Genomic DNA, 14,323 nt, shown 5'->3' with positions numbered 1-14,323 from the left:
TCTTTTTATTTATCCTGGAATTAGCTTGCTTTGTCTATATTTGTTTTCCTGTTGTCTTCCCTAATTTGATTGTAAGCTCCTTGAGGGCAGATATTGTCTTTGTCCTTTTTTGACTCCACTCCACTTGTATCCCTGGTGATTAGCACAGAACCTGACATGCTTTTCTTGTTTATTCAGTCATGTAACACTCTTGATGAGTGCATGATGAGTGTAGGGTCCTTCTAGCTTTGACCCCCTTTTGAAGACTATACAAACTCATGTTTGCTGCTTCTGAATGTCCATTCACTAAATGTCCATCTTCTCTTCTTCCATTCTATTCTCCTTTTCTCTTCAATCTCTCATCAGTTCTTTTCCAATGAATCCTTCTTTTCATTGGTCAAAATATATGAGATTCAATTTCAGTTTTTGTCCTTCTAATGTAGTCTGAAGTATTTATTCAAGAATTGACTGATTTGATCTCCTTGCGATCCAAGGAATTTCCTTTTTTTTTTTTTTAAAGGAAATTGTATATCTATATCTATATATGTATATCTATATCTATACACACACACACACACACACACACACACACACACACACACACACATATATTTTGGGCCAGAACTTGAAACAATGTTCTAAGTAGAATTGAGGACTCAGTGGTTAAATCTAGTTTAGCACTGACTTAATCCTACAATAAATAATAGCTTCCTAGTGATATAATGATTGCTGTGTACTCTGTGGAACATAAAAGGAGGAGCTGTCAGGGCCAGAAAGAACAAGGGCACTAGAAACTTTCTGAGGCTGAGACAGATTCATTCCATCTTCCACCTTTCTTGTGGCTGGAGGTTGAAGTACAAACTTTTGGATTCAGAGACATTTGGAGGGAGCTAGAGGCAGATGCTGGCAGAGGCAAAAGAATAGTGGCAGGAGAACCAAGGACAGAGATAGGCCTCTATTAAAGCTAACTGGCCCCAGGAAAAGAGACAAAATTTGGAAGGAAACAATAAAGGATTTGGATTTTAATCCCTGGCTGCACTTGTGATTACTGGATGCCTCTAGAAGGCCCCCAAGAAACATGTTCCCAGAGAATAATACATTTTAGAGAAGAATATTATACATATATACATATATATATATACATATACATATATGTATATATTTGAAATGCTTAAATACTAATACTTTCCATCACAGATGGTACTGTAAGTTAAATAATAATCAATTCAGACAGCACTGCAATAGTTAGATTTAAACAGAAACTGAAAGAGTGAAATGTTAAATATGTCAGTGGAAGGACAGATTGTAGAAACAGGAATAGTTTTAAAGACAATGATAAAAGTGTGTCAATATTCCAAAATTTCTGGCATGCAGATAAAGCAGGTACCAATAGGTACCAATTTATTGCTCAAAAACTATATACTAATAAAATGTAAAAAAATAATGAATAGAATATCATTTATTAAATACATCAATACATTAATACAATAAATACATCAATACATTAGATACATCAACTACATTTTTCAAATACATCAGTACATTAGAAATAAGACTAAAGAAATTATAAAAACCAAATCAAATTCTGAGGGAAGACCATGGTACTCCATAACCTCTTCTTTATAAGTATGGGGGACTGAGTTTGAAACAATACAGAAAATGTGAGTTTTTTCATGTGTTGGATTAGGAGGGGATGAAAAAGGCCCAGGTTGAGAAGTGCAGGTGGCATGTTAACCACGAAGAGCCACAATGAATTATTTTAAGAAGAATAGATTTTTCTCCTACTGAGTTGCCCCAATCTTATGAATTCTCTGGTAACAGTGAAGGGGTGGTTCCTGTCTGAAATCTCTCTATTTCAACAAATTCTGTTTCTCTTTCGTATGAATTTTCTGATGAGAAATAAGGTTAAACCTCCTACTAAAGGTTAAACTTTCCACACTCATTACATGCAAAGGGTTTCTCTCCAGTATGAACTCTCTGATGAATAGTGAGATTGTTCCTCTGACTAAATCCTTTCCCACATTGCTTACATATAAAGGGTTTCTCTCCAGTGTGAGTTCTCTGATGTATTGTAAGGAAATCTTGATGAGACCCACTGGAATCTCTGCTCTTGGGATTTGAGGCTCCTTCTTGCTCCTTCAACACAGAGATCAGATCCAGTCTGGAAACAGGAATCCCCACAGAGAGCAGGTTCTGGTAGTTCTCCAGCATCACATTCCTGTGCAGGGCCCTCTGGGCAGGCTCCAGGACCCTCCACTCCTCACTAGTAAAGTCCATGGCCACATCCCAGAAGGTCACTGGTTCCTGAATGGGGGTCATGAGAAAACCAGAAGTCACAGCCTCCTTGGGCTCCATCTGCTGCCTGGGGATGAGCAGAGTCTCCACAGGTCGGAGGGAGTTCTCCACTGAACTCACCAATCCTGTCATTTCAGCTGCTGAGTGTAGGGCTTCAGGTCCAGGGTCTCACCTGGGCACCAAATATAGTGTGCTTTCTTGAGCCCCCAAATGGGGGTGACAAAATATACTATGTTTTCTAGAGGCCCACGCTGGGTGCCAAAATGTAGTGTCCAGACTAGCTCTTTGAAGGATCTCGGGCCTTGGTCTTAGTGGATGAGTGAAGGAGGCAGGACAGCCACCAGTTTGGTCAAAGATGAAGTGTCTCTTTCCAGTCTTCTCAGCCCTTAAATACCTCAGCATGATTACATCAGCACAGCACACTGAGCAAGTGTTTTTTTTTTTTTTAAATTAAATTTATAATTGTAACATTTTTTACAACATTATCCCCTGCACTCCCTTCTGTTCCAAATTTTCTCCTACTTCCCTCCACCCCCTTCTCTAGATGGAAGGCATTCCCATACATATTAAATATGTTATAGTATATCCTAGGTACAACATATATATATATATATATATATATATATATATATATATATATATACATATATGTGCAGAACCGAATTTTGTTGTTGTTGTTGCTGCAAAGGAAGAATTGGATTCAGAAAGTAAAAATAACCTGGGAAGAAAAACAAACAAAAAAAATGCTCACAGTTTACACTCATTTCCCAGTGTTCCTTCTCTGGGTGTAGCTGATTCTGTCCATCATTGATCGATTGGAACTGGATTAGCTCTTCTCTATGTTGAAGATTTCCACTGCCATCAGAATACATCCTCATACAGTAGCATTGTTGAAGTGTATGATGATCTCCTAGTTCTGCTCATTTCCCTCAGCATCAGTTCATGCAAGTCTCTCCAGCCCTTTCTGAATTCATCCTGTTGGTCATTTCTTACAGAACAATAACATTCTATAACTTTCATATACCATAATTTACCCAACCATTCTCCAATTGGTAGACATCCATCCATTTTCCAGTTTCTAGCCACTACAAAAAGTCTGCCACAAACATTTTGGCACATACAGGTCCCTTTCCCTTCTTTAGTATTTCCTTGGAATATTAGCCCAGTAGTAGCACTGCTGGGTCAAAGGGTATACACATTTTGATAACTTTTGGGGTATAATTCCAGATTGCTCTCCAGAATGCTTGGATTCTTTTACAACTCCACCAACAATGCATCAGTGTCCCAGTTTTCCCACACCCCCTCCAACATTCATCATTATTTGTTCCTGTCATCTTAGCCAATCTGACAGGTGTGTAGTGGTATCTCAGAGTTGTCTTAATTTGCATTTCTCTGATCAGTAGTGATTTGGAACACTCTTTCATATGTGTGGACACTGAGCAAGTGTTAACTAGGGCAGTAGTACACCTCACAGCACACTGTGTTAACACATGTGTTAAGTATAAGTACCCTGCTTTTGATATGTCAATAGAACACAGGTGGTCACTCTCTCCTTGACTTCTCAGGAGAGGTGACAACACTAAAGGGAGGTAGGAAACTAAATCAGGCATTGTCAGCAGGTTCCCTCTGGGCTGAAGGCTCTTCTACTTTACCCAGAGTTCTCCCACTATCTGAGGCACTCTACAAATCAATACAATTATAAATAGATGAAATTTCTGTTTGCATCCCACAGATCCTTCTCTTTCACAATAATTAATAACCACAAGCTCCCAGGGAGCCAGGCAAGTCAAACCCCTGCTCTGAGCCTAGGCCACAAGTCATCCCACCAGTGTCCTGGTTAGGATTCTTACAAGGTACTTATGTATTTTCGTCACACATTTAAAGGAGTTCATACCTTTAAAGGAGTTTACATTTTTAAAGGAGCTCGATCAATGGTTCACACATTAGACTTCATACTTTTAGAGATCATATAAATGGACTGCCAGGAGCCCATTCCCTAAGGTCTGGGCTAATAAACTGCACCTGTGTCAACACCATTCTTCCTTATCTGTCTCCATTCCCTGGCTCTGGGGCTTCACGCATTACAAATTAACCACAGGACTTAGTCCTGTGCTTAACCACAGGATGTGCTGACATCATTCACCATTACTGACACCTGGACTTAGGAACCTCGTCAAGACCCCAGCCCCCTCCCTTCCTCTATACATTGTGTATTGTGTAACGGCCTTCACCCACTCTATAAAAACTAAGTTTTCTGCCATAATAAACGAGAACTGCTTTATACCCCACTGAGTGGTCTCCCTCCTTTGTATCTTTCACCCATTCCCAGGTTGCAGCCTTACTAGCTTTTTGCTTACAGGTTGATGTCTGCCTCCAGGTGTCCCTAGTTCGAGACCCACAGGCGGGGTCAATGGACAAGCTCACTGGGGGAAGATGGAGAGCCAGGATTCCTTGGGGGAGATTAGTAAGTGTAGGAGATAGAATTCTGAGCTTGATTCAGGAAGACCTGAATTAAAACTAGCAAGTCATAATAGGTATGGGGCCCTACATAAGTCACTTTTTCTCTGTATGCCCCCGTTTACTAAATTTTTAAGTGGGAATGATTATAATGCTTTCCAGAAAAGAGGTACTAACCTATTTGAAGGATCCAATCATATATTTATAAACCACTTTTGGTGTTTAATAAGTACCGCTTATAAGTACCCGTGGCTCCTCCTCCAAGAAGCGTTGGCCCAGCCCCTTGGAGGGTCATTGCTGGGGGTGGGGAAAGGGGGGGACCGCACACCTCGGGGTCCCGGCAGCGGGAAGGGCCAGAGGCCAAGGTGACCTCAGCCTCTCTCGGGGGCCGGGGCTGAGCCGGGCTGTGGGGCTTCCCATTGTCCCGGGGCTTCCCTGGCTGTGGCTGAGCCCTCCCCACAGGCTGCCGCCCTGCCGGTCCCGGGGGAGGTTTGGGCTGCAAGGAGCCAGAGGCCCCGGGGATGCGGTTCTTCCTGGGCCCGGAGTCTCCCTGGTGAGGCCAGGAGGGGGCAGTGGCTGGCAGCCCTGGCAGTGCTTGAGCCCCCCCCTCCTCAAGGGACACTGGGGGGATGACTCAGTCTCAGGGCAGGGGTGAGACTTGCCTGGCTCCCTGGGAGCTTGTGGTTCTTGATGACTGGGAAAGAGAAGCATCTGTTCCCTCCAAACACTTGGGGTCTTCCAACTAGATTTGTCCCAGGTGGATGGTTCCAAGGGCTGGAGCCCGCCCTAAGCTGATGCCAACAGACCTTTCATCTGCTTGTGTTTGTGTTGATTGGCAGAGGGCCTCAGAGAGTGGGGGAACTCTGGGTAAGGTATAAGAGCCTTTGGCTCAGAGAGAACCTGCTGACCATGTCTGATTATCTTCCCACCTCTCTTTGGTGTTCTCACTTCTCAGGAGAAGTCAATGAGGGAGTAACCACCTGTGTTCTGTTTACATGTAAACATCAGGGTACTTATACTTAACAAAAGTGTTAAATTAATGTGCTATGGGATGCACTGCTGCCCTAGTTACCACTTGCTCAGGGTGCTGTGCTGATGTAATCATGCTGAGGTATTTAAGGGCTGAGAAGACTGCAAAGAGACACTTCATCTTGGACTGTCCTGGTGGCTCTCCTGCCTCCCTCCCTCCTCCACTAAGACCAAGGCTGGTCTGGAGATCCTCCAGAGAGCTAGTCCGGACACTACACTTTGGCACCCAGCTTGGGCCTCTAGAAAGCCGAGTGTATTTATTTGACCCAATTTGGAGGCTCACTATATTTGGCCCCCAAGTAAGGCCCTGGACCTGAAGTCCTACACTCAGCAGCTCAACTGACAGGAGTGGCGAGTTCACTGGAGAAGCCCTGAGACCTGTGGAGACTCTGCTCATCCCCAGGCAACAGATGGAGCCCAAGGACGGTGTGACTTCCGGCTTTCTCATGGCCCCAACTCAGGAACCCGTGACCTTCCAGGATGTGACTGTGGACTTCACCAGTGAGGGGTGGAGGCTTCTGGAGCCTGCCCAGAGGGCCCTGCACAGGAATGTGATGCTGGAGAACTACCAGAACCTGCTCTCTGTGGGGATTCCTGTTTCCAGACTGGATCTGATCTGTGTGTTGAAGGAGCAAGAAGGAACATCAAGTCCCAAGAGCAGAGATTCCAGTGGGTCTCATCAAGATTTCCTTACTGAACATCAGAGAACTCACATTGGAGAGAAACCTTTTGTGTGCAAGCAATGTGGGAAAGCTTTTACTCAGAGACATCACCTCACTTATCATCAGAGAGTTCATACTGCAAAGAGACCCTTTGAATGTTACGAATGTGGAAAAGTCTTCACCCAGAGAAAGTGCCTTATTGCACATCAGAGAACTCACACTGGAGAGAAACCATTTGTGTGCAAGCAATGTGGGAAAGCTTTTACTCAGAGATATCACCTCACTTATCATCAGAGAGTTCATACTGCAGAGAGACCCTTTGAATGTAACGAATGTGGAAAAGTCTTCACCCAGAGACAGTGCCTTATTGCACATCAGAGAACTCACACTGGAGAGAAACCATTTGTATGTAAGGAATGTGGGAAAGGTTTTAGTGAGAAATACCATCTCACTACTCATCAAAGAGTTCATACTGGAGAGAAACCCTTTCTATGTAAGGAATGTGGAAAAGGTTTTAGTCAGAGCAGCTATCTCACTATTCACCGCAGAGTTCATACTGGAGAGAAACCCTTTGTATGTAGTGAATGTGGAAAAACCTTTAGCCACAAAAAAAGCCTTACTGTACATCAGAGAACTCACACTGGAGAGAAACCATTTGTATGCAAGGAATGTGGGAAAGGTTTTAGTGAGAAATACCGTCTCACTAATCATCACAGAGTTCATACTGGAGAGAAACCCTTTGTATGTAGTGAATGTGGAAAAACCTTTAGCCACAAAAGTAGCCTTACTACACATCAGAGGATTCACACTGGAGAGAAACTCTGTATGTAATGAATGTGGAAAAGCCTTCAGTAAGAGAGGACACCTTACTGTACATCAGAGAACTCACACTGGAGAGAAACCCTTTGTATGTAATGAATGTGGAAAAGCCTTCAGTGAGAGAAGATGTCTTATTGTACATCAGAGAACTCACACTGGAGAGAAACCATGTATGTAAGGAATGTGGGAAGTCTTACAAAGAGACACCATCTCACTTATCATCAGGGAATTCATACTAGAGAGAAATCCTTTGCACATAATGAGTGTAATTAGTAAGAGGTCTAGCCTTATTACCCATCACAAAATTCATGCTAAAGAGAAACAACATTTGTTGAAATAAAGAGATTTAAGACCGGAACCAACCATCACTGTTAACAGTAATTTTTATGATTTTGGCAGCTCATTAGGAGAAACAGCTATCTTTGTAAAATAATTCATTGGGGCTCTTTTGGTTAACATGTCACCTGCACTTCTCAACCTGGGCTTTTTTGTTCCCCTCCAAATCCCACACATGGAAAAACTGACATTGTATATATTGTTTCACACTGAGTCCACCATACTTGTAAAGAAGAGGGGATGGAGTACCATGGTCTTCCTTCAGAATTTGATTTGGTTTTTATAACTTCTTTAGTCTAATTTCTAATGCATTGATGTATTTCAAAATTGTAATTGATATATTAAATGTATTGATGTATTTATTGTAGTAATGTACTGATATATTTAATAAATGATATTCTATTTATTATTTTTTACATTTTATTAGTATATGGCTTTTGAGCAATAATTTATACTATTGGTACCTGCTTTATCTGCCAGAAATTTTGGAATATTGACACACTTTTACCATAGTCTTTAAAAGTGTTCCTGTTTCTACAATCTGTCCCTTGACTGACATATTTAACATTTCACTATTTCATTTTCCATTTAAAATAAACTTTTGCAGTGCTGTCTGAATTGATCATTATTTAATTTATGTTGTCATCTGTGAAGTAATTGATTAGCATTTCTGATATATATATGTGTGTGTGTATATCTATCTATCTATCTATGTATATAGATAGATAGATAGATAGATAGATAGATAGATAGATATATGCACACACACATATATATTAATTTCCTTTAAAAAAAAGGAAATTCCTTGGACAACAAAGAGATCAAATAAGTCAATTCTTGAATAAATACATTAAATCCCTCATTGCAAGGACAAAAACTGAAATTGAATCTCATATATTTTGGCCAATGAAAAGAAAGGACTCATAAAAAAAAGAAAAGAAAAAGAAAAGAACTGATAATGGGAGAGTTTGAAGGCAAAAGGAGAATAGGAAAGAAATCGTCAATCAAACAAATTGTGACATTATTCCAATTCATTCATATGCCATAGCATTGCTTCTTGACATAATTCATTCCACTTTGATATTTGCTTTTATTATTAGGAAATTTTACATTAAGAGGAATCAAACTCTTCCTCTCAGCAATTTTCATGCATAGGTTATGGTTCTTAGCTCTATGGATAAATAAAACAATTGTAATTTCCCTTCCACATGCTGCTTCTTCAAATAACTCAAGAGAGCCACCTCTCCTCTTCTTTTCTTCAGGCTGCTGGACAGATTCTGAGATATTCACGTCCTTCCTAAATTGTAGCACCACTATCAGTAGGAGAATGCCTGGACAAATTATGATACATGAGTCTGATAAAATAATGTTGTGCTATGAAAGATGATGAATGAAAAAGTTTCTGAGGAACCTGGAAAGATTTGTATGAACTGATGCAGAGGGATGTAAGCAGAACCAATCCAGGTTGTGGTCCCTTTAAGAAACTAGTCCTTTCAGATTAATTTATTCCTTTCTGATTCCCAACCCCTCCTAGCTATTGCACTATCAATTCATGAAGCTAGGACATTTGATCCACAAATCCTGCTCAAAGGTACCCCTTTGAATTCCAATAGGAGATCCAGGCTATTCCAGCCCCCATGGGATCTGAGCCAACTTGGCCTGTCTCAGCCCCCATTCTAATCATCTTCTCAGGTTTCTCAATCTATACCAAGCAAATTCTAGCCCTCTATGAAACCCAGCCAGGAACCAACTTGGGACTCCACTCACGAGCCCCTTTAGCTAAATCTCTCAGTACAAAAGAGCCAAGCTAGTGTCCTCTCTTTGCAGAGGTTCTACACATTCCAGCATCATGTGTGGCACCAATGACTCTCTCTCTGCCCACTGGAATCTTGTTCCTCATGCCTTCTGATCTCTACATTCACCTCTTACTAACTAGACCATAATCTTACCTTCAAACGCCATAATAAACTTATTTTATCAGTTTAAGTTTTCGGGTCCATAAATTCCTTTATAGGGGACTCTTGAGCCACTATTAGATTTCATTAAATTCTTTATCCTAGCGCCAAATCCAAAGGGGTTGCAGGAGAGCTCTATTTGACACCCTGTACTCCAACCCTGCCACCAGACCTCAAGTAAACTCTAAATTCATTTAGGTACCCCAAATCTAGATCTCTTCAGAACAAGGACAACAATTTATGCAACAGCAATATAGTATAAAATCTTTGCCATCATATTGTACATACAATGTTACAGAAATCCTTATTTTACCCCAATAATAAAATTAAAACTTTTTTTTCAAAAATTTAAAAGAAAGAAAGTTTTGGCAGCAGTGATCATTTCACTGATCAACTATGATTAAATAAGACTAATGATGAAACCTAGTACTGCTCTTTATACACAAAGAACTGACAGATTCAGAGTTTTAACTGAAACATTTTTTGTTGTCCATAGGTAATACTTGAGTTTATGTTGCTTGACTCTCAATGTTTACAAAAGGGATCATTTTTTCTTCTTAATGGGAATGAAATCATATTTTTTATGGAAAAGTAATTAATTAAAAAAAAACAAAATAAAGCACGCAGAAATTTGATCTGAATACAGTATACAAATTCATCATAATCCTAATTCTGGATTTAGTGTTCACTTTAATGGACCTTAAGATCATATTAGCTATTTGGAACTTCTTTCTTATATTGTTGATTCATATTGAACTTGTGATCCACTAAAATAGATTTTTTTTCGACAATTTTCAAGCCATACCTCTCCCACCTAATAATTATATTATAATTTTGACATCATTTTATTCCTATTACATTTCATGTTGTAAGATCTTGCCCATTGTTGTAACCCACAAAGTTCTTTAGGCTTTTGATTCTCCCTTCCAATATGTTGTCCATGCTTTCCAATAAATTATCAGCAAAATTTGGGATGCATCAGCTAATTGCTGCTTTTTGACTTAAAAAAATCAAATGATGGACAAAGTGAGAGGGGGAAGACAGAGAAAAAAAGAGAGAAAGGGAAAGAGAATGGAATGGGAAGAAAGGACAAATATATAGATACATATTTTCTTTGTTGCCTGGCACATGGAAGACACTTAATAAATACTCCATGATCTACAGATAAGATTGGATTTCAATCAGAACCCTGGTTTTGTTCAGTGTAATCTATCCCCAGCTCTTAAATTCAAGGGAGCCACAAACTTCTGGGACATGATAATAAGGGTCCAACGAGATCGGCCCCAATTAACTTGGAACATTCAGACCTAGATCTGCTTCCATGCTAAAGGACATCATACTCATCCACTAATCAAGAAAAGCCTCATATCTCTCATTAGCTTTTCAATACTCAGTTCTCCCACCAGCAAATTCTTTCAAAATTGCAAACTTTAACCTCAGCCACCAGCCATGAGCCTTTCCCAGCTCAATTCTGGGTTGCTACATAAGGCCATTGATCAAACCTGTTCCTCTCTACTTGAAAGATGAAAGATGCTAATTGTGCCCTAAAGAATTCAAGAGGGCCAATTTTTTCTCTGTTTTCTACACCTTTGCACTACATGCCCAGAATGATATCTTCACTAAATACTGCACAGACAAATATGCATACAAATTGATGCACAAAGGAAACAATAGTTATAAACCTTCAATCATTTTCCTGGAAGGAATGGGACTCATATGTCCTATAGTCTTCATGATAAAAGAAATAATTTTAAATGACCCCCGGGGTGTAATATATTTGTTTTTAATGGATGCATGAGTCTTTTGACAAAATGAGAAGTCATTTACTTCATCAAGAGAGGGAAGGAAGATTTTACAATGTCAGAGTTGGAAAAGAGCAGAGATATTATCAGTTCCTTGATAAATTATTATTTAGCCTTCACTTGAAGATCTAGAAGAACAGAAAGCTTCATATATTCCAAGGTAGCCTATTTTACTTACTCAAATGATGGGGAGATTTTTACATTACAAAGAATCTACTTTTTTTCTCTCTGCAATTTCTATCCATAGATTCTAGTTTTTCTCTCTTTGTTTTAAAACTTTTAAAAAACTTTCTTTTAAATCTAATTCCTTTTCAACATTCCATGTTTTTCTTGACTTGTTGGACACATAACACTATTCAAAGTGATGTCAGGAATAACTCTCTGTTGATTTGAGTTCCTGTTGCTGTGGTGGTAATTGTGGTGATGGTTGTGATGGAGGTGGTGATAAGTCATTTCAGAATATCTCAAGAGTCTAAATTAATTTCCCTTAGCACCTGGGAAGTGCATCTGCTATCCAGAATTAAGCATCTCAAAAACAGTCCTTACACAATTCACATTGTCAGATTATGAGTTTTTCTAGGAACTAGCTGGGTTGCTGCTGGTTCAGAGGATAAGGGATCAGCTCTGGAGTCAAGACCTGAGTTCAAATGTGGGTTCAGACATCATGTAGATTGGGTCCTCTAAAAGGTTTTCTTATTTTTAATTTCTAGTAGTAGCAACTCAGGCCTATTGGGTTCTTATGAACTTCCTCCTTCAAGGTATTCTTTTCTTAACTTTTCAGTAGAGCAAAGTTATGTGAGGTATAAAGAATCACAAAACTCTGATCTGGTGTTAAAATATTCCTTCTATTTCCTTTGTACTACAGAACCATAGAGACACATCAGACCACTTATGAATAGGTTAGCAGGTGTTTTAACTATATTGTTTAAGATTATTTTTATTTCCTAAAATATTTAACAGTGAATCCGTCAACATTTAACATTTTATTGTTTCCATTTGCATGCTAAAATTACAAATCCTTTTTAAAGTTTTGTGTTGCTGCTCACTCCTTGACTTTATAAGCATTTAGATATTATTTATACATGTGGAATCATGTAAAAATTTCCATTTTAGTTATTCTGTAAAAGAAAAGAAAGAAACAAAGAAAGAAAATAAAAATAGCATTCCTCAATTAGTAGTCAGATAATATTAGGTGGTTTTTGTGTGTGTGTGTGTCATAATGGATACTTTTTCATCATTAGTCCTTGCAAAATGTCATGGATCATAGTGTTGCTGAAAATTGCTACATTCCCTTATTGTACAATATTGCTCTTCATGATGTACAATGTTTCCCAGGTTCCATTCACTTCCCTTTGAATCATTGTATCTAAGTCTTCCTGAGTGTTTTGCACTCTTGTTTCTTTCTGTCCCTCCTCAAAAGTGTCACTGGGTCATGGTTCCGACGTGGAAGGAGGACAAACCTACCCCGACCTGGGAAGGACTGTTCCAGATCCTCTTGACATCACATATAGCAGTGCTATAGAGGAAAGAGGATGGACTGAGCATACCAGAATTAAAGGCCCAAAGGACACTCCAAGGGTGTGAACTTACAAACTGAATCCAGAGAAGAAGCTGAGACAAACATTGAAAAGGAACTCTGCACATAAAATCTTGTTAGCGATATTTATCTGAGATACCTTATTGGGGCATTGCCTAAATCAAACAGGTGCAGGGCCATGGATAGGAGAGAGTAAGTGTGAATGGACTTTTACATGTCAACCAGAGAGAGAAGATATTATAGACTGTGGTGATCATTGATGGAGCAAGTTAAATACTGTTTGTAATGATGGATCAGTGCTTAATTGTGTCCACCAGCATTCATTAGGGGGTAATGAGGACAACCTGGTCATGATAATGAATGGGGAGATGCCTGGCTCCCAGCACAAATTATCAAGGAATTTGGGCCCAAGATGGTGGTTGGGGATATTGGACACACACACACACACACACACACACACACACACACACACACATATATATATATATGCATATATATTACATATAATATTAATGTATTATATTAATATATATTATAATATATTAATGTCAATATAATATGTTAATATATTATAATATTATTTTATATTAATATATATTATATTAATTCAACAGCAGGCAGCCTTAGAGGCAACCACTAACCAAACTGCTAGACCTTTTGTAATGTTCTTGAATTGTGAGGGTCCAGTCGGCTACTCAATTTTAATCCTTCTCTGGGAGGAGATCTATAAAATCTTTTCCTTCTGTGCGCAGGTTTCTTGGGAGCTCTGAATCTCCTCCAGCTCTTGTCCTTTCAGCCCAGAGTCAATTCTCTCACACCCAATGCTGCCCTTCTTTTATCCTCCCAGAGAATAGAAATGTGAGAACTCAATGGGGCGTGGGGAAATACTTCCACCAATGAACTTCCTACTCTTAGAATTCCTAAGGTGTAAACTCCCTTTAAAGGCCCGAACCAAAGTCAAGTCAACCTGAGTTCTCACCTTGTCATTGTCCAGACAACCTAAGTTCTCACCTTGTCACTGTCCAGACAACCTGAGTTCTCACCTGGTAATCCTAACAGCCCTTGATCTATTAGTCAATCAAGTCACTCAAACAAGAAAAGTGGTTTTATAACATAGATTAGTTTTAGATTATCTGTTAGCAGAGGAAGGAGGGGTCCATGGGAAACAAAACCGTCCACTTGTTGTATGCAAATTGATGACAACCGACAAATAGTAAAATAAATTACTGAGGGCATTTGCAAGATAGTTCATGTGGCTGTACAAGTTTAGAAATCTCCCTTCACAAATAGCTGGTGGTCTTAGTCTGATGGTAGCTGGTGGAAACAGCTGTCATGGTATAGACATTGCAATCAGTGGTATTATTCTGTTCCCACTATGTTTACCCTGTATAATGTTACATTGGTAACAAAAATAATTCAAAGACCACTATCAAGCACCTTACATACAGTGCA

The 14,323-nt window shown here is 39.5% G+C and overlaps 1 protein-coding gene and 1 gene segment (V, D, J or C); both read left to right on the top strand.

The window, feature by feature from the left end:
- Positions 1–14,323, top strand: part of LOC141556155 (immunoglobulin lambda variable 9-49-like) — a 1,090,947-nt gene that overhangs the window by 628,033 nt on the left and 448,591 nt on the right.
- LOC141556082 (uncharacterized) lies at positions 6,049–8,183 on the top strand. Its single transcript, XM_074289599.1, is given in 2 exon segments — positions 6,049–7,240; positions 7,242–8,183. Coding segments are annotated over 2 exon segments (1,248 nt in total). The 5' UTR covers positions 6,049–6,170; the 3' UTR covers positions 7,420–8,183.

The sequence above is a fragment of the Sminthopsis crassicaudata genome, chromosome 1 (assembly GCF_048593235.1).
Source record: "Sminthopsis crassicaudata isolate SCR6 chromosome 1, ASM4859323v1, whole genome shotgun sequence".
Taxonomy (NCBI): domain Eukaryota; kingdom Metazoa; phylum Chordata; class Mammalia; order Dasyuromorphia; family Dasyuridae; genus Sminthopsis; species Sminthopsis crassicaudata.
Note: the sequence above shows the minus strand (reverse complement) of the source record. Positions and strands in the feature narration are given on the sequence as shown.